General features: G+C 37.6%; 1 protein-coding gene across 3 annotated transcripts in view; it reads left to right on the forward strand.

Annotated features, from left to right (window-relative positions):
• Nucleotides 1-20,945, forward strand: part of LAMP2 (lysosomal associated membrane protein 2) — a 36,295-nt gene that overhangs the window by 12,360 nt on the left and 2,990 nt on the right. Inside the window, exons 4-9 of one of the 3 annotated variants that reach the window (XM_010991652.3) lie at nt 2,805-2,963; nt 3,873-4,060; nt 5,104-5,226; nt 8,628-8,691; nt 9,103-9,267; nt 18,687-20,137. In XM_010991652.3, coding sequence (XP_010989954.1) covers nt 2,805-2,963; nt 3,873-4,060; nt 5,104-5,226; nt 8,628-8,691; nt 9,103-9,267; nt 18,687-18,826 — 839 coding nt within the window. In that variant the 3' untranslated portion in view covers nt 18,827-20,137. Of the gene's footprint in view, nt 1-2,804; nt 2,964-3,872; nt 4,061-5,103; nt 5,227-8,627; nt 8,692-9,102; nt 9,268-11,629; nt 14,087-18,686; nt 20,138-20,945 lie in introns of those variants that run through there. The other 2 variants (XM_010991653.3, XM_064482794.1) reach the window with 2 other exon arrangements.

Below are 20,945 nucleotides of genomic sequence, written 5' to 3' on the forward strand. Positions count from 1 at the left end.
TTGAGAGGATAGCTAAAACAAGTGTGTTATTGGCTATCTTGTATATTTAGCTTTCTGCCCTATATTTTCTTTCAGAACTAGTGTTAAGATTTGCCCCTGGAGGGGGAGGGTATAGCTCTGTGGTAGAGCGCACGCTTAGCATGCACAAGTCCTAGGTTCCATCCCCAGTACCTCCATTAAAAATAAATTAATTAATTAAACCTAATTACCTCCCCCTTGCTGCCCCCCAAAAAGAAAAAAAATGCCCTTTTAACTTTTAAGGAGCTTAAAAACTAGTTGGAGAGACAAAGTGAAGATGTTTCCCCGAGTTATATGGAAAAATTGGAAAGCATTAAGATCAATGTGAAGTTGTTGTTTGTGTTTTGGGGGTGGAGGGTTCATAAGTCTTTTCTGACAATGTGAGGAAAGCTCTAGACCCCCTCTCTCAAAATACAGAGTAAACTTTGCATATGGTACATAGCCCCTGAGCCCGTCTGTGGATGCCTGTAGACAGGTGGTCCTGATGAGGAACAGAGGTCAGCGTGCATCAGAGGAGTGAGAAAGCTTGGTGTGAGGAGGATCTGAGCTGAAAGTAGACCCAATGGTAGAATTTGAGTAAGCGGAGAATTTTGGGCAGAATATTTCCAGCAGGGGGAAGCATAGTATGTGCAGCAGTAATTGGAGAGCTGCCCAATTAAAATAGAGGCTGTGTGCGTAGTAGAAGGAAGATCAAGCTGGCTAGGTGCAGTGGGTCTAAATTATAGGGGGCCTTGGAAGCCAAGGAAAGGCATTTAGCTTGATGGGATAGGCACTGGGGAACCATTTTAGGTTTTAAAGCAGGAGAATGATATCTCAGGAGCAGAGAGTAGTTTATAAAGAATGTTCTGCAGGATTAATTAGTAAGTGAGGAGACTTCAGGCAGAGATGCCAGCGTTAAGAGGCTGTTATAGGAATCCGGGGATGATGAAATGAGTACCTGGACCAAGGGGGGTGGCAGTAAAAGCAGATGAGGTTTAATCTGAATGGTTTGATTGAAAAACTGGGCTCTGAAATGGTAACACCTGTATCTCCCTCCTTTTTAACAGGGGAAGATGCAATTTTATTACTAACTTATCTGTAATATTTGAGATTTAAAATGGTTTCCTTAAATGGACTGTTGACAGGTTTTGAAATAATTCAGTGTTTTATTTTTAGGCATCTGATAATTGAAGTGACTTTGAAGCTGCTGTTTTCTATAAAAAACTTTTTTCATGATTAAATTACAGAAAAGGACAGAATAATATAATAGATCCACACATGTACCCATTACCCACAACTAATTAATGCCATTTTTCCCATATTTGCCTCATCTTTTTTTGATATCTGTATATATATATATTTTTATTGAATGCCTCATCTTTTTATTTAAAGAAATAGAACCTTACAGATGCCCTCAGTTTCCTTTGTACCCACTCCCCAGAGCCATTTTCCTCCCTGCCTCCTGAGAGGAAATCACTCTTGGGAATTTGGGGCATAGCCTTGTATTTGACTATGTATATGTTCATAAATAACACATTGTTTGAAAAATGACATAGCTTTATGTGTAACTCCAGTATGTCTACAACTTGATTTTGCACTCACTTTAAAAAAATTAATTAATTAATTTTATTTTGTAGGGAGGTAGTTAGGTTTTTTTTTTTTTTTAATGGAGGTACTGGGGATTAAACCCAGGACCTTGTGCATGCTAGGCACACACTCTACCCCCTGAGCTATACGCGTCCCTTGCAGTCATTTGTTTTTGAGATCTGTCTATATTCAGCCAGTTCCTGTATCTATTTACTTATGTTGACAGTGAGAGACAGTATTGGAGAAAAATATTCCAGTTCACTGGTTAGGAAAAAAATTGTTTTCCCCTTTGGCCAGTAGGGGGTGCCAAGGCAGCAGAAGTTAGCTGCCTTGCTACATGATGGAAAGGCACAGAAGGCAGCTTATATTAAGGACCTTGAATACCTTCCTTCCTTGCTGTTTCTCCAAAAGGAACTAAGCCATTTGGGTGGAAAAGTGTGATCTTACCCTTTTGAAGTTTCACTACATGGATTATTATAATAACTCTGTACAGAATGGCGGCAACTTACTGCTTTCACATTCTGACGATTTCCTGAATTGGAATAGTCTTTAAATTCTATCCAGGAAGAGGTTCCAAAAAGTCATTTTAGTTACTGTAAGTTACATTGGGATAGTAGCACAAAAATAAGGATTTACTATAAAATCCTTGAATATTCCATCTCTCTTCCTTGCTTCATCAGTATTGATTCTACCTCAGCTATGTGCTTTCACATTTGGCCTCTTTGCTGTCTTTCTGCTGCCCCTCACTGTCTTGATTTAGGCAACCCCTACTCACTTTTCACCTTAACCAAGCCCCTCAGCCTTCTAACTAGTTTTCCTCTTAAGTAACTTTACTTAAAAGTTTTCTACTCTGCCTGTCCTCTACAATTTTGCCATCTTCCTTAAAATAAATGATGTGTTATTTCCAGCTTTAAAAACTGAAGCTAACCTTCCATTGCTAAGAAAATCAAGCCCAGACTGTCCTTAGATCATAGAAGATGCATCAGTGTGTGACCACCTGCGACTCACCTTTCCTTCCTAATCCCCATTACGTCTTTCTTCTTACTATCTATGTTTCAGCCATAGTGAATTTGTCAGTCCCTGAACAGGTCTTGTCCTTTGTCACTTCAGGGATGGGATGGGGTCAGGCAGCAGAAGAAATGAAAGTCCAATGTGTATTTTTATACGATCACATCCCTCCTACCTTCTTGGAAACAGCTATTGTTAATCTTGTTTTACAGAAGTTTTTACTGTTTATGACCGTGTGATGTTCACAATTCCATTGAATGACATCTTTAGATGCAATAGTTTATCAACTATAGAACAGAATAGTGTTGTCCAGCACTACTGGGATGTTCATGTACAAGCTTTTGTCCAAAATGGCACAGTGAGCACAAAAGGTGAGTACTTAAAGTGGATATTTCGATGCATGGGTCCTAAGTTAAGATTACAGTATACCGGGTAGCTTTAGTTGAAATTGTTATTTCAGAGCATTTGTATGTTAAGATTTACACTGGACTATAAAGTTTTTATAAATAACAGCAATTCTTATTCTTGGAACTTGCAGTTTTAAGTTTCTCATGTACATGTGTTGGGAGAGTCTTTTAAAATGCTCTACCTGTTGAGTTTTCAGCTGATAAAACTTAATCATTGTTTGAGCAAATCCTCAAATAACATTTGATCCTTTTTAGCTTTTGAAGATCCAAGACAAAAGCTTAGAAATTGGATTTCTGTGTTCTAATCTTGACTTTTATAAATTGATTTTATAACTTTTATATGACTTCATGAAAATAAACAATAATTTCTCATTGAGTTCTGAAAAGCTACCAGCACTTCCTAAGAAGAGGTTGAAATGCCTGTGATTTGCTGTAAGGGTAACACAGGTAAAAGGTTTATTTGTGTTTACATCCCTCAATGATTTCTAAACTATTTTCAGGGAAACACTCTCCCTCCTTAGAGTGCTTGTATGTGGGAAAGGAGAGGGCAGGCCTAGGTAGGAGTGAAATGTTTTCAAACTTTAATCTGATTTTCACCTCAAGAGGCGGGTGATTTTTTGAGGAACAAAAGGACTCAAGGGTCTGAAAAGATGCGTGTGTGGCCGTGTGTGAGTAGGTGCAGCATTTGTATGTGTTGGGAGCCTATCGGCCATGTCATAACTCTTCACATTATCTACATATGAAGCAGCGGTTTGAGAACCTCTTCCCTGAATACAACCCTTTTGGTCTTCAATTGTGAGAAATATTTCGCTCTTCCCTGGCTTTATGAATTAAGAAAAAGTTTACTGTAGCTTATTTTGTTCTTTGTCTCAGAGTTTCTGTGTGATAAAGATAAAAGTGCAACCACAGTGGTACCCGTCATTCCCACCACTGCGCCAGCTCCTACCACAACACCCACTCCAAAGGAAAAACCCGAGGTTGGATCCTATGCAGTGAAGAATAGCAATGGTACCTGTCTTCTGGCTACCATGGGGCTGCAACTGAACATTACTCAAGATAAGGTATAGTTGCCTATTTTTATTGATACATTCTTTTTAATTATGTATTTATTACTTCTTTTTATTGAAGTATAGTTGATTTGCAATGTTGTGTTAGCTTCTCGTGTACAGCATAGTGATTCAGTCATACATATGTATATATACATATTCTTTTTCATTGTAGGTTATTACAAGATATTGTATATAGTTCCCTGTGGAATCAGAGATTTTAAAGAATAGATTTGATCTAAGGCTAAGAGGTAGAGTTGGAGCCCAGATATAAAATAAAGGCTTATTTATTGATACATTCTTTTTATATCTCCTTTCAAATGTAGTGGGTCCAACCTTCAGCCCAAGAGTAGTGTTATTAGAATGATGCAGAATTAAATAGAGATTTGATGTTGACTTGTAGAGTTTTGATTAGTTAGGAGTTACTATAACCATGAAGAGTTAATGTTGCTATCAAGGCATTGTCTTGGCCAGCAGGAAACCTAGCAGTTTAAAGGGCTCTTGGGGGCTTAGATTCTGTCTGCCATCAGTAGATCAGAATCTAAGTGGTTGATCTTTATTTCAGTTAGTTTAAAATATAAACTTTTATCTAAACCACACTGTAGGTTGTATGGAACAGCGCCACTGTTTCTCTAGCTATTTGCTGGCTTGAATGGTATGGCTGGATAGATAGGTAATAGATGTGAGTACACGATGGCACTTCTGGTTGCAATGCTTCACTGAGACCACAGAGGTCGTGCTGACCAACCAACCCCATTTCCAGAGTCCTGCGACTTAAGCCAGACAGATGGCTTTTGTGCTCCATTAAAAATGTGTTCTTTTTTGGCTCATTATTTGAGGAAGCTTCCCTCTTGTCTTCTTTTTTTTAAAAAAAAAAAAAGTCTTCTGAGTCATAGCTTGGGGGCCTGTGCCAACTTTGAAAGTAAGACATCATACACTTATATCCGTGTCCAGACACAAGGTGTTTTGTTCACTGTGAAGTTGGTGTTATTAGAATATAAGCTTTTGCTGTAGATTTTTATAGTTCATCCGTATCTTTCTCACCTCTTCTCCTAAAGGTTGCTTCAGTTTTTAACATCAATCCCAATACAACAGACGTGACTGGCAGCTGCCACCCTCAAACTGCTCTACTTAGGCTGAATGGCAGCAACATCAAGTATCTTGACTTTGTCTTTGCTGTGGTGAGTAACATATTTATCTAAAATTTAGGTTCATTCTCTTAGAAACACATCTGAAAGTCTAAAAGGGTGTGTTTATTGATGGGGACATTCACCATTTTCACCATATTTTCCATTTCAACACTACTTAAAAGTGTAGTCCATTGATCCCTGTTAATCCCTCAGGGTCACCTTGATTTCTGTGGGCTGGACTTTTACATTAATGTTCACCAAAAACAGCTATTCTGCTGTTAATATAGACCTTAGGGTAGGAGCAAGAATTAACCTATATCAAAAAATTGTCTAGTCTATCCATGTAGATATATGTGATAAGAAAATATATATATAAAAGATACAAAGTAATTTCCATAATATTTTCTCTATTATTGGTTAGAAAATTCTCATGTTTGTCTATTATAATATTTGAGGCTTTTGGGGAAGCTACACTGCTTGTAATAGTATCAGTCATCATGATAGCTAGCTTTCGTTGAGTACTTGCTATATGTACAGGGCTCTGGGTAAGTAAGGACTTCACAGGCTTTAAGTCAAGGCGGTATATAATGGCAGCATTCAGGTTTTTGTTGCTCATGCTTCTATTAGGGGCTGAACCCTAAATAGAAGTTTCTAGGTTAAGCACGTGTGTTCTACTTCTTACTAGCATAAATTAATCATCAGGGGCCTTTAATTCTACCTTCTCAGAAACAATTGTTATTCCTATAATTTTTGAAGGGTGTGTGTGTGTGTACACGTTATAGCAAATGGGAATGGGAAAGAGGGGCTAGCCATCAATGAGGGAAACGGGTCAACCACCAGTAGTTCTCAAACTAAGAGCTATTGTATATGTGGATAAAACAACTGTTCTGCTTTTAAATCAGATTACTCCATCTAGGGATGGGGAAACATTCTCAACATGTGATACATAAAAAGTTAGGTATGTATTTGTTTCATGTCAAAACTTGGTAAACTTGGTATTATGTTGAAACTTGGAGTCTAAAGCCTTTTTTATTTTGGAATATATGCTGACTAATTGAGGATTATATTTTAGAAAGGTTTACAAAAAACTTCCCTTTTCCAGCACTCAAATAACTCTTCTGTTATAGTATATATATGATCAGTGAATTACTATTTTTTAAATGACCACTGAATTACTATTAAAAAAATGGTTAAGCTTGTCATCTTGAGTGTGGTAAGAGGAGGCTTCCCGTGTTATCACACACAGATTATATTATAGTCAATAAGAATGAAGAAAGTAACATTTTAGATTCATTCCCTTTTGAGTGGTTGAGTTTGATCTTTCTAGCTGAAATAGGATCCTAAAATGAACATGGTTTCTTCTGGCTCTAATGGGGAAATATGTAATATTTAATAATTATGTCACTTAATTGCCCAGCAGACAATTCTAAAATGTAATCCAGAGTAGTGACATTTTAACCATGCTACAGGCACTGTGAAAAATCAAGAAACACCTGCAATGTTACCAGAGATAAGTGGGCCCCATCTCACCTTCATCCCTATCATGAGAGATGTGTCTAAGGATAATTTATTGAATTCGGTGTACAAATATAGGATGCTATGGTGGGATACAAAGAAGAAGGCCTGTATTCTTAAGATGCCCATAGTTTATTTAGTGGTAAAGATAGCAATATAGAAAAGATCACTGGTTCTGTGGAAGGCATTGAATGCCATGCTGGCTTTTGGATTTGATTCTGTGGGCAGTTAGAGGACTGTGGAAGGTCCATGCAAAGTGGGATGAGTGCCAGACCAGAGAATACAAAGCACTATGGGAGTGTAGAGGAAGGAGCAGTTAATTCTGGCTGGAGGAGAGGCAGGAGGGTTTAACAGAAGAGATGGCATTTGAACTGGACCTTCAAGGATGGGTCAGATTTGTACACATGGGGGATAAGGAGAGTAAGTGAAAAAGTACAAGCTATCCCTGGACACACAATCAAGACCAGGTGGGAGAATGAGGCGTGTGGCACGTGTAGTGAAAGGTAAGTGTGAAAGAGTAGTTGGGACAAATTGTGGAGACCGTTGAATGTCGAGCTGAGGAGAGACGTGTTGAGGTTGTTGAGTCCTCCTCAATGCTTCCTCCTGAAATTGTTTTCAGTCTGCCCCCTCGTTTTTATTCTCTACTGATTCCAGCCTGCATTCCCTCTTACCTGGAGGGTTCAAATAGCCTCCTAACTAGTCCCACCTCTTCCTCCCTCCCCCCATGTGCTTCTGCGTTGGCTTACCTTCCTGCAACACAGCTCTTCCTCAGAAACCTTCAGTGATTCTGTTTTGCCCTCAAGAAAACCTACATTCCATGGCAGGATAGATCAAGCCTCTCCCTACCTCACCCCACCCCCCATGCAATGTAACCTGCATATCCAGCTTTTTTGACTCTGTTCCCTTCTCAAGAATCTCATGCTTCCCTCACCCCATCCCCTGTGCACATCAGCGAGGTAGGAGAGCCTCGTGGTAGCCAGTGCCTGCGCTCTGCAGCCAGACTCCTGGGTTCGGATCCCAGCTCACTGACTGCTACTAACTAGATAGCCTTGGCGAGGTTGCTTAACACCACCTCCATACTTTGATTACTGCATCTCAAAATAGGTATTGTAATTATTCAGTGAAGCCTCATAGGTCAAGTCTTAAGGTCAGCGCTTGGCACTTGGTGAGTTCTAAAATGCTAGAGTACTTGTGCTGAGGCTTATTTTCGACTACCTTCACTCGTGCTGTTGCCTTCTCAAACACTCCTTCCTGCTTGTCTCTTAATTGAATCCTACTCAGTGCAAATGGTCCATCCCTAAGCTTGTATTATTACTTTTGCTCCTCCCCTAGTAGGAAGTAATTTCTCTCCTTTTAATTTTCATAACTTATCCCTTTCTTTTTTGAATATAGTTCATTATGTATGTATTTATCTTTTATCTGGCAGATGGCAAACACGGGGGCAGGATCCAGGCTCATTTGGCTATCTCCCTGGAACACTTAGATATGTTACCTTGTTCATACTGAGTTCTGAAATAATTAGAACGACTGGCTGATCAGATGAGTGCTTCAGAAAGATAAGAGCAGTGAAGGAAAGATCCGAGTTGGAGAGGCTGAAAGACAGGGGGCCCCGGGAAGAGGCTGTTGTAATCCAGGCTGGAAGTTATGAAGAGGTCTCAGAAAGTGACAGGGAGAACAGAATGGAGGGAGTGAATTACTGAGGTCCTAAGGACCACATGAGTACACCTGCTCCAAAAGTTGGAAACAAAATGCAGAGCAAAAGGCTTTCTGTCGCATTTTGAGTCCCTTTCCATTGGCTGCAGTTATTCTGCTGGCCCAGGTCTAATGCATGGTTTTGCTTCTGCGTGATAGGATTTGCCTGCTTTTCCTCTATAGATACTAACTGTACCTGTAGACAGTTGTGCTGTGTCGATTAACTGGAGCTCTTTTTCACACAGAAAAATGAAAACCGATTCTATCTGAAGGAAGTGAGTGTCAGCATGTACTTGGTTAATGGCTCTGGTAAGCAAAACCTTCGGCTCAGGAAGAAGGGTATGGGTTACACTGAAGGAATGGCAACTGTTACTGTCTTATTACCAAGTAGTACCTTATTTAATGGAACAGAAGCTTCTGTGTGAGAACTGGACTTTGACCATAACTTAAAACCAGTAACTTAGAACTATAGCATTCTATCTTTTGCAGTATCTCATATTTTCAAAGCAGGATAGATAAGAGTTAAGGATGTGACTGGGTTTTAGACTACAGAAACACCTATAGAAAGATAGGGAACCCAGTGATCTTAAGGATTGCTTTTTGGGTAGGGTAGGCCCTGTACCCCAGGTTCCCATACTTCGCTGAAAAATCCTGAGGACTGTCCCACTTTTATGTTGACAGGATAAGCAGTTACTAACATGTGTTTTTTTTTCTTTAAAGTTTTCAGCATTGCAAATAACAACCTCAGCTACTGGGATGCCCCCCTGGGAAGCTCTTATATGTGCAACAAAGAGCAGACTGTTTCAGTGTCTGGAACATTTCAGATAAATACCTTTGATCTAAGGGTTCAACCTTTCAGTGTGATGGAAGGAAAGTATTCTACAGGTAAGAAGCAAGCAAGGTTTATTAATAATTTATGTTCTTATCGTAACTGCTAGGTGGCTTTTCCTTTGAGTCATGGAAATTTAATCATCAAATTGGAGAAATATGAATTCACCTCTCGACACTGTTGTAGAGTTCTCATAGCCTTGAGCAAGTTTGTGTAACTCTATATTTGGCTCATCATTTTGCTCAGATTAGGGTTTTTTTCTTTCTTTTTTTTTTTTTTTTTTTTTGGTGATCTGAAAACCTTTGCAACAAAGTTCTTAAAGCTAAAAACTGGTAAGAGCTTTAAGTGATCTTGACTGAATGTACAGACGCTCCTCTGTGGGTTTTAGTTTGTGGGAAGGATGGCACTTTGGGGCAGCAGTTTTTGAGCATCTTGCATCTGCCTTCTTGGGGCCATCTTCTGTCTGGGAACATTTTCATACCCAAATTAAAGCAGTTTGGTTGTATTTTAAGACAAAAGATTGCGGTAGGTAAGCCTCAGATATATTGACCTATGTTTTGGCCAGCCGGCATCATCTGGAGAGTTTGAAAAGCATGTGCCAGTGTGAATGAGGCGTTTTGAAGGTCTACTCAGAGTTAATGGTGGTATTTATCAGATTTTTAGTGAAACTTTTGGAAAGGGCTCATTACAGTGTATTTATATGAATATGAAAGATGCATTTGGCATTACAAGATTAAAATTTGCACAAAGAAGAAAAAGTACATAAAATTCCCTAATTGACTTTCCTTTTAAACCAATTACTTAAAATTGAGGGTTTATGGAACACAGCTTGGCTGAGCAGAGCCGCTCCAGTTGTCCACATCCTTTTTAACAATTAATTCTATGGTTTAGAAGGCATTGTGGAAGCTGAGTTTAAAAGTGAATATGCTGTGACCTGTTGAACTGTTTTGAGGTGGTACTGAATACCTAGCCTGACTTGGTTTGGCGCAAGTAAATCCGGCTCTTCACCTTACCATTCTTGTGACTAGAGAGGTTAATCACAGTTTAAAAATACTTTCAAGAATTCACTCTCCCCTTTGTCAGTTTTGCTTATGGACTTCAATTATTTTGATTCTTTAGTAGTTTTATTTTTGAGTCTTTATCTAGCTCCCTTACATCATTACCCTAATTTTAGGTCCAGATTTGTGTTTAGAATTTAAAATCATTTGCAGTATAAAATGAGCTCAAGCCTGTTTATCTAGTCAGCTGTGATAGAGATGACCTGTGTTTCTCCTCTAATTTGAAACTTTGGTGTTTATGTTCATAGTATTAAAAATGTCACCCAGAGGAGTAGACAACATTTAATACTGATAACAAATGCATAATCTATTTGTGGAGCTAGGTTCCTGACTGTGGGTACCTATAAATACAACACACTGGTTAAACTTGACTATACAGGAAGAGGAAAGAGATTTTCAGTAAGGTCAAAGAGTGTTGATTGGATTTTACTGGATCAGACTACTCTGGAAATAGAAAAAAAAATCCCCTGTGGGTTGCCAGCCCTGAGCAGATTGACAAATGTAGTAAACACACTCAAAATTAGTAAGGACTCCCAGTTTCTTGACTTTTGCAGCCACTAAAAGCATGTATATATATTGGAAGTCAGGAGTCTGCAAATTGTTTTTGTAAAGGCCCAGACAGCCAGTTAAGTGTTTTGAGTTTGGAGGCCATATTGTCTGTCACAGCTATTCAGCTCTGCTGTGAAAACAGCCATAGGCAATAAATATGAGTGTGGCCATGTTCCAATAAAGCCTGATTTATGGATATTGAAACTGGAATTTCATGTAATTCTTATGAGTCACAAAATCTTGTTTTTTTCTGATCATTTAAAAATGTTCAAAAGGCATTTTTAGCCCTTGGGCCAGATTTGGCTCATGGGCTATATTATAGTTTGCCAACTCTGCTCTGAAGGATTCCAGAGCCAGCCTGGTTGTTTAATCCCATGATTAAACCTTCCTAATCTTCTCTCAGTTTCCCAAAAGACATTTACTCTACCATAAAGAGTCAAGTCTGCCTATGTAGAAATCTAGCTAGATTAGCTCTCTTCATTTCTGTTTAACACTCCTGTTTTGGAAAGCACTCGGATATAAACAAAGAAACAGACACACGTGTATGCGTTTTACTCGTAGATGTGAGTATGTATTCATAGATATGAATGTCCCTATACACACATACATGAATGAAAGGACATAAGTTTAGGATTTTAATTCTAGAATAATCCATAACTTGATGTAGCTTTATCATTGAAGTATACCTGTCTTAATTACTTAAAGTTGATCTTATAAGAGCATTTCTGACTTTTTAAATCAACATTTTTTACTTGTGGACATCATTTTTTATTATACTCATTATTTGTTACACACTTTTTCTCACTTACAGCCCAAGAGTGTTCGCTGGATGATGACACCATTCTAATACCAATTATAGTTGGTGCTGGCCTTTCAGGCTTGATTATTGTTATAGTGATTGCTTACCTAATTGGCAGAAGAAAAAGTTATGCTGGATATCAGACTCTGTAACACTAATCCACACGTGACTCTGTTATAAAACAATGAAGCAAGTACAAGTTCCAACATGCAATACTGTTCAATCTAAGGTGTATTTAGTTGCAGTTCTGATCTTAGAACAGATAGTATGGAGGATTTCAAGCTTAAATAGATAGAAATACCCCCAAACCGATAAAATCCATATTAGTCACATGATCTTGGTTTTCCCAACGAAGGAATTTAAAACTTATTTCTGTAGCAAAAAATATGTGCAAAAATCACGTGGCTTATAAATTCTATTTTATTCTGAATTAGTATTTCAGTCTTTTCATTTTAGATATTCTAACTAGAAAGACACAGTTTAGGAAAAAGTTTTTAAAAAGAGATCCCTGTCCTCCCTTCATGTAGTTGAATTGAGACAACACATTCTGCAGTGGATTTGTACTTGCTCCTTTTGCATTTTTTGGTGATTTTGTTTGCAGGTTAACTTAGCTGCTTTGGCTTTGCTGCATATTTGACTATGAGAGATTATACCAGTAGATTTGAACAGGGTCTAGTATTTTTCTGTTCTTAGCAATGAATGCTTTCCTACTGCCTTTTGAATAGATTTGTATTTAATGTGGCTATAGTGACAAAAGATACAAGAGCTTTTTAAATTTTAGAATAGATGCTAATCTTATTGTTTAATCCTTTTCATAAAAAAACTGGATATTTCAATCTTTCAAATTGTAAGACACAAGACTATTCCAACTGGGCATTTCAATGCATTTTCTCTAGATGCTTTAGAGATAATTGCTAGGCAGTGCCAATTTAGGGCATTAGTCTTTTGTACCCATAAATTGGCCTCTACATGCAGTGCTAAAACTAATGTAGATTTCTCTTTAGCCCTTCTAGTATCCTTGTTGGTGGTAGATTGTTTTATTCTTTTCTTTTTGTTTCCTTAAAGAAGAAATGCCAGTATGTCCTAGAACCTAAATACGGAAGTGCACTTACACTTAGAAAGTAACTTGCACCTAACCCGAAAGTCTTGGTCTTCTCTTAGTTCATTAGGAACCTGTTCTGTGTTTCTAGCTTGCATTGATTGCTACAACATTTACTAATTTGGCGTTTACATCTACATAGTTCTATACTAATCAAAGCTTACATTATTATTGTTCATTATGGTAGAATCATTAATTCATGTACTTTGTGTTCACTTTTATGCTCTGGGGAGATGCGCCAATTGTCCATTTACTCTGCACCACCTGATGTTTATATGAGAAAGCAAAACATTTCAGCTTGATGGCTAACACATCAAGTATTTCTTGCTGCTTCTAGGAGGTTTGTTTTTTGCGGCTTTTTGGTATTAGGATGGCTGAGCAAATATTAAAACATCGTTAATATGCAGCCATATATGGAAGGTTCCATGTTTTGGAGGGTGGGAGATTATGTCTCCCCCCCCCCCCATTTACTAGAAAATGAGATATCTGGATTCCAAAATGTTATTTATGTTGAATTAATTTGGTAATCTAGCAATACAGACACACACAGAGGCAACTGCATGTTAGCATGTGTACGTCTATAACTATCTTTCGAGTTATATTGGCATGATAAATGTTTTCTTTCACTTAAATTTGCTCTCTGTTTAGAGTAGCCTGAAAATAGTCCTGGCTCAGAATCGGACTTCTGACTAGCCCCTCTCTTAAAGCTACATTTAGCTGCACTGCCAGCTTAAGGCACTTTTTAAAGGCTAAGTAGAAATCTGATTTTTAAAAATTATTTTTTATTTAAATAGTATTTTAGTGTAAGATTGTTAACCTTATAAGAAAGGATAATGCTTACAAGAATGTGAGCCCTAGATATTTCTCATGAGTCAAAACAAAGCAGCAGCTTTTTTAAAAAAATAAAAATTGGAAGCACGAGTGGGTGGCACTGGCTTAACGCTGTTAATGTTTCTAAAAGTTTCTACATTTAGATTATATATCTGATTCAAATTAAAATACCTCTAATTAGCACTGTTTTATAGAAAATCTGACTTCATTGAGTATTTTTGTATTTTACATGGGCCAGTTTACATACTGTTATTTACACTGTTATTTCCCATAGCCATGTGTTCTTTGTACCTTTTGTAGTTTTATTTGTTTTATTGGGTTTACACCTCAATGGTCTAACACTCTATTTGGTTCTGGGTGTTTTTCATGTGTTAGCATTTGTATAAAGAAACTGGTCCATGTAAATACTTCTCATGTTTTTTTCTGCAAATGTTTAAACCACTAGTTGATGTATGGTGTTTCTCTTTAGATATTTGCCTGTCCATTTGCTCAAAATATTGCTTCTAAAACAATAAAGTTTCTTTTATTTCTTAAGAAAACTTGCTCACATTTTTTTCCAGTTGGTTAAAGTCTAGATTTTATATACTATATAATGGCAATTTCTTCCAAAAGGAAAAACTTAAGAAATGCTTAGAAGTAGAACTAAATTATTTCCAGAATGATCCGTGTATTACTATGTGGAAGAGTGGTCCCATAGATCGGTCCCTTTTGATGCTGAGGTGGCTATAGAGTAAGAAACACAGGAAGCTAGTTACAAAAATTCAAATTTCAAGCTCCACTCCTAGAGGATTTAGCTTAGCAGGTCTGGAATGAGATTGTGTGTGTGTGTGTGTGTGTGTGTGTGTGTGTGTGTGTGTGTGTAAGCTTCCCAGGTGAATCTGATGTGTAGCTAATTAGAAAACCAGTGGTCTAGAATATTTATTTCATAGTAAAAGCGGCAGAGTATCTCTGTACACTTTTCTCAACTCCTAAGCTGAGGCTGATACTGAATATCTGTATGTAGCAGCTATACATTGCAGCCACACAAACCGAGCTATTGATCTGAACCAAAATAGGATTGTGTGTAATCTTTCTCTCAGATCACCCTAAAATGCTTTTGAACCTTCCAATTTCCAGATAGCTTCCCAACCCACTTTCATATATCACACACAAAAAAACTTGGCAGCCTGGCTAGTAACTTTCCTCTGGATGACCCAGTTAAGCCATGTGACTGCCAATTAATCATCATAGCTCCCAACTCTACTGGCTGAGTTGCCATGTGACCTTGGTCAAGCCACTCAACTTCAGAGGTCTCAGTTTTTTCATCTGGGGACTGAGGGCTTTAAAGTCCTGTTACTCTTACTTCTTTGAGTGATAGGTTTTTTTGTTTTGTTTTGTTTTTGAAGTATAGTCAGTTTACAATGTTGTGTCGATTTCTGGTGTACAGCACAATTCTTCAGCCATATACGAATATACATATATTCATTTTCATAATCTTTTTCACCGTGAGCTACTACAAGATATTGAGTATGTTTCCCTGTGCTATACAGTATAAACTTGTTTATTTTATATATACCAGTCAGCATTGAGTGATAGTTTTCATTTCAATGATGATAAATAAACATTTGAGTATTTTTAGAAAGAATCTGGTAAGAAGCCACTTGTTAGGTATCAAGAACATATTTACATACAGTGTAAAGCACACCATCTGAAGTTTCTTGCAGTTTTTAGGAGGAATTCTTGTAAGACTCAGCTATTTTTAAGATTATAGCATTTTATCTGTTCAGTTGGGTAGACAGTGTTACATTGTCTTGGGCTCATTTCTCTCACTACCTGTCTCCTGAGCTTTTATCATGGTAGCTAACTTTCTGCATCATTAATTGCCATATCTTGTTTTTGAAACTAGTGTAGACATGTTTGAAGCTAGTACAGAATAGCTTCAAGTATCTTTTAAGAGTCATGTAATGTACTTCAGTTTGACTATAGATAAAAGGTATTTAATAAAATGCCACATAAGAATGTGCTTCTTAATACTGATTCTTCCAAAGAGAAATTTAGATACACTGGTTTTAAAGAAGGGTTTCCTTTATATTTTATAAATGTGTATCTTAGCTTTCCAACTCTCACACTGAAAATCGTATTTGAAAAGTTTCTGAACTAACAGAAAATTGAAGATTAACAGAATTTTAAAAATCTACATGAACCTTTTCATTGAAATTTCAGTGGCTGTGAAACTTTATCTTTTAAAAATGTCACTTTCTGTGACTATTAAACTCTTCTACAAATAGACTTTTCATTATGGTCTCAAGTGTACATTAGGCAAATAGGTCAAGATGACTTACAGAATGAGGTTTTCTTTCAGGATGTGATCCTATTCAAATTATTGTTTTACCCAAATTTCTTTCCATTACCTAAAGAATTTTTAAAGTTTAATAAATTCATAAAATCAATAGTTATTATAAATTAATACTTCACATGCTAATTGAGAGCATTTTAAGTAAGTGACAGAATCTAGAAAGATCTTTGTATTAGCAGAATTGCCTCTTTGATCTACTCTGGTAATATTTGTCTTGCACGAAAGCCTTATTGGCAGTATTTATGAGAGTCATTTCAGTACTAGGTCAAAAACCCAATTTGAGAAAGAGAGGACTTTGAATTCATTGCCAGAATAAGAAATTAATCTACTAATGAATTTTTAAGAAACCAAGTTATATTAAATCCAAGGCATAATCCTTTATGGTTCATGTCACCTGATAGTTTATATGCTGGGTGGTAATTTGGGAAATTGAAGGGGAGAAGCTACCTGGGAGCTCTTAACACCGTATATTCACAAGTCACATCTGGCAACCTCAGCTATCTGGATTTTTAACAGAACCAAAAAGCAAGTAAAAAAGACCACTGAGCTGGCAGCCAGAGTCAATGTCTCATAAAATACATAAACTCCAGGGTTGCATCTTGTTCCCCGTTATTGCCTCAGAGGCTAGCAAAAGACTGGCACGTTTCTTACATGCAAGCACAATCAGATTTGCCTTGCAGCTATTCATTTTAATTTTCGGCAAATTCTGATAAGCTTAATTATCTGATTTATCAGTCCCTGGTAAATTGAAAGCCAGGAGAATCAATAAGAGGCAAGGAAATGGAAAATAGTGAGAAGTGATGGTTCAACACCCTAGCTGCCTTCTTCCCCCTCTGCAAACGTATCTCCATCTGCACTATTCCTTTCTTCTCCAGTCTCAGTAGGTTTTCTTTTCCTGGCCAGTGCTTCTGGAATCCCATTTCTCCTACCTCCTAGGAGACTGTACCATTCAGCATCTTCAGCCTATAAAATGCTCCTGCTCTTTTCCCTCATCCTTTTCCACCTGAAGATAGTCTTTCTTGACAGTACATCCCACTTCTAACTATCTACCGTTTGTCCTTCTAAACTGTTCCTCATTCCAGGTTCTTGAGCTCCTAACCAGTCACTTCCCATTCACTCCTAAACCTGTAGCAATTTGACTCCCAGCTCCCCACCCTCCATATCGCTAGATCCAATGGACATTTCTCTGGCGTCTCTAATGTTTTACACTGTTCTCCCATGCTAATTGAAACTGTTTCCTTCCTTGGCTTCTGTGGCACTATTTTCTACCTGCCTTTCCTAATTTTTTTCCTTCCTTTATTCTTCAAATATTGGTATTCCCAAGGGTTTTGTCTCTGGGCCTCTTACTATTCCATCTGCCCTTGCTGAGAAATATCTTTGTTCTGGTTTGAAATATCACTTATGTACATCAACTACTTGGTTGGGACAGAGGTATCTTAAACTCAGCAGATCTAAAACTGAATGTCTTCCTCTTCCACATATCCCTCTCCACCCTCCCCCGACACAAAAAATTTTTAAATTAAATTGAAAAGAACTAACCCATACAAACAAAAGTAACTACAAACCTGAAATGTGTGCATTCCTCCTGTGTTCCCTATCACGAATGGCACCAGCATCTATATGATCACTCAAGCATGGGATTGGAGGCCATTCTATTATCTCCTCCTACCACACCCCCTACATCCATTTGGTCAATTCTGTCTTCTAATTGGATCTCTAGTCAGTCCCTTCTGCGTCTGCACTTCATTAATCGAGTTCAGGACCATATTACTGGTCATCTGGCTTCTAGCAATAGAGGCGCTTCCTAACTTAATACCTCCAATCTTCCATCTGCCATAACTTCTGACAAAAATACCCTGCTTAAAATTCTGTCGCTTTTTTTTTTTTGCCATCAGTATAACACCAAACTACCTCGAGCATACAATGCCTTTGTGAGCTGATCCTAGTACCCTTTTCCTACCTCTTTTCCAATAGTACCTTTTGATCCATTGTTTTAGCTACGACAACCTGCTTGCGTTTCCCCTGAAGTGGTATGTTTTCTGACCCTCCATATTTTTGTCTGTGCTGTTTTCTATACCTGGAAGCCCATTTCCTGCATGGTTAATTTGGTTAATTCCTATTCATTCTTAAAAACTCAGCTCCAGTTTCACCTCTTTCAAACTACGTCTTGTGTAACAAGGCTGAGTTGTGTGCCTCTGAAATACTACCATGACACTGTGTGTTGCCTTCCCCCGTTATAGCACATTTTGAAATGAAAACCGCTGATTTCCTGTCTGATTCTTACACTAGACTGAACATCTTGAGGCAAACAGTTATGCAATCAGGGCCAGTTTGTATCTTTTCCTACTATTAAATGACCCCCATATTGCTGTGCATTGAGTTCTTATATGTGCTTTGTATGGTTGTTCATTAATGCTTCACAGTCTGCAGTGTTCCAGGCACTGTGCTGCTTCCACATCTTTACCCTTTGCCTCTGAAAGCTCACAGCTTGATCATCAAGGAAAGTCTAATTGTATTTCTCCATTATCTTCTGTTTAAGAAATCCGAGAAGTATGCGATCACTTTATATATCTTTCATCCAAAACGACTGCATTTGGTGGGGGTACTTTAAAGTGCATGATTTGGTTGTTTGGAAAGTCACTTCTGTGGACCATCTCATTTGCTGGTATCAATGCCAGTGATTTGTTGCCTTGGTATAAAAAAACAAACTATGTGTTGGGAAGTACTATCATTTTAACTTAAAATGTGCAGATTTGACATTTTGTCACTGTTTCTGTTCTCAATTGTCCTTTCTCCACATCTAGCTCAAGACTGCAGTGCAGATGACGACAACTTCCTTGTGCCCATAGCGGTGGGAGCAGCCTTGGCAGGAGTGCTTATTCTAGTGTTGCTGGCTTACTTTATTGGTCTCAAGCGCCATCATGCTGGATATGAGCAGTTTTAGAACCTGCAATCTGATTGATTATATAAAAATACATGCACATAACAAGATTTTCTTGCCTTTCAGTTTTGAAACACTTTGTTCTTTAAGATGGATATATTGAAACATTAATTCAAATCAGTCCCAGCATTTTGGGATAATTCTTCATTAATAAGAACTGTCAATAGAACAGCTTAAAATTTTAAAAAATGTTGTGTTTACTGGTCCTGAAGACAAACTTGTTAAAAAGAACATCGGTGTGCAATGTTTTAAGATCTGTCTTAAGAAGCCTTGGCCAAATTTTGATTCTAACCTAAGATACCTTAAACTTATTAACATGGCCATTATGAGGATAAAATATGTAGTTGTCTCTTAATGGAATTAATAAATACTGTTTCACTACCGGTGTTCTGTTTCAATGTATAAGAACTATCCTGATTTAAACTCATCACAGTGCCTTTGCATCTAGTTCATTAAATAAATATTGATGTGGTCTAAATGCCCATCAGCTATGCTTAAACTTGGTTTTTAGTTGAATGTCCTCAGGACCATCAGCATTTTTTAGCTTACGTGACTTTGGCTGATTTCTCAAGTTACAAATAAATTCAGTATCTTAGGCTTGTGATTTTTCCCTAGGTAAAAAACAGACCCAAGAGGCCACAACAGAACTTAAACTGGCTTCAGTTTTAAAAAGTATTTCTTTTTCAGCAAAAGACTGAAAAGATTCAAGCATGTTTAACCATTTGCCTTTTTTTTTCCCTTATGTTTTTCTCTTCCTTGGATGCCTGATTAGCATTGAAAGATAGAAATATTCTATGAACTAATTAGGAGAGATTGTGTTGTGTTTCTCTACCTCATATTGTTGATCTCTAGAGCATTAAAATCTATTTAGTGTTGTCATCAGACTAGTACTTATGAAATGTAAGCTAACAGCAATCTCAGAAGGGAGGCAGTGAAGCGTAGCAACTAGGCTCTTGCTTTTGCCAGGATGGCCCCTGTGGGGCAGAGCATAGATGGGGGTGTAGAGAGAAGCTGTTGGCATTAAAATGAACTTGATAATCAGCCCCTATTGAAGCATGCTCCGTGTTAAAAGTGCAGCACAGATGTTGAATATAGAGATAAATAAGAAGGAAGCTTAATCAATAGACTTAAGGAGACTTTCACATTGAAGTGATTATTTTATTAATTCATTCTATGTATATATTGGCTTGTTCAGACTTTCTGTAACTCACTGATTACAGTATTTTGGTACCCAGATGTCAGTCTCTGAAAGCTTTCAGTAAAACAGTAAAACTTTCAATAAAAGCTAATGTCATTACTGAAATTCATGATGTATACTCAGAACCTTAGCAACTGTTTTTTTTTTAATGAATGACAAAATTGCAAGAGGAGGAAAAGATAAAATTAGAGGAAAAAATGCAAGTTATTATTCAATCATAAATAACACCAAACATCACATTTTGTTAATTGCATTAGACTTATGCTGGAAAGGAGCTTAAAGATTATTTACTCTAACCCCATAATTTTTACAGAAAGAAGAGTGACTTCACTGTGGTTACATATCTAGTGGGCAACAAAACCATTAGTAGCATTTTGATAAAAATTGTCCCAATGAAACCTAGTCACTCAATAGTAAAACTAGTTTAAGCTTGAAACTGTGAGGTCAGAATTGGGCACTTTGAGTTCCTGCACTAAGTACTACTTCAGTAAATGACACATGATACCAACTTTGTTTGCTTAAGTATTTTTAAAAGTACTGAATATTGGCTTTTTCAGTGGCTCCTATTTTGATCTCTGTTTGCTACTTCAAAACCTGAACCTTGGATGGGATCAAAAACATGGGAGATATGCATCACATACGTTAGAAATAAAGTTGTTTTGAATCCTCAGATATCTTATAATATAGGTATTATTATCCCCCTTTTACAGATGGGGAAAATGAAACCCAGTTAATTCCTTGACCAAGGCCCATTAGCTAGTAATTGAAAGAGTCAAGATTCAAATTCAGTTCTGTCTGAATCCGGAGCTCAAAATCGACATTGCACGTGCACACCGCCTTCCTGGTGGTCCAGTGGAGTGGACTGCAATGTCCACTGGATTTTGCTATTATCTGCCCAGGCCACTATTCAGCTGAAAAGAATTA

Source organism: Camelus dromedarius, chromosome X (assembly GCF_036321535.1).
Source record: "Camelus dromedarius isolate mCamDro1 chromosome X, mCamDro1.pat, whole genome shotgun sequence".
Classification (NCBI taxonomy): Eukaryota; Metazoa; Chordata; class Mammalia; order Artiodactyla; family Camelidae; genus Camelus; species Camelus dromedarius.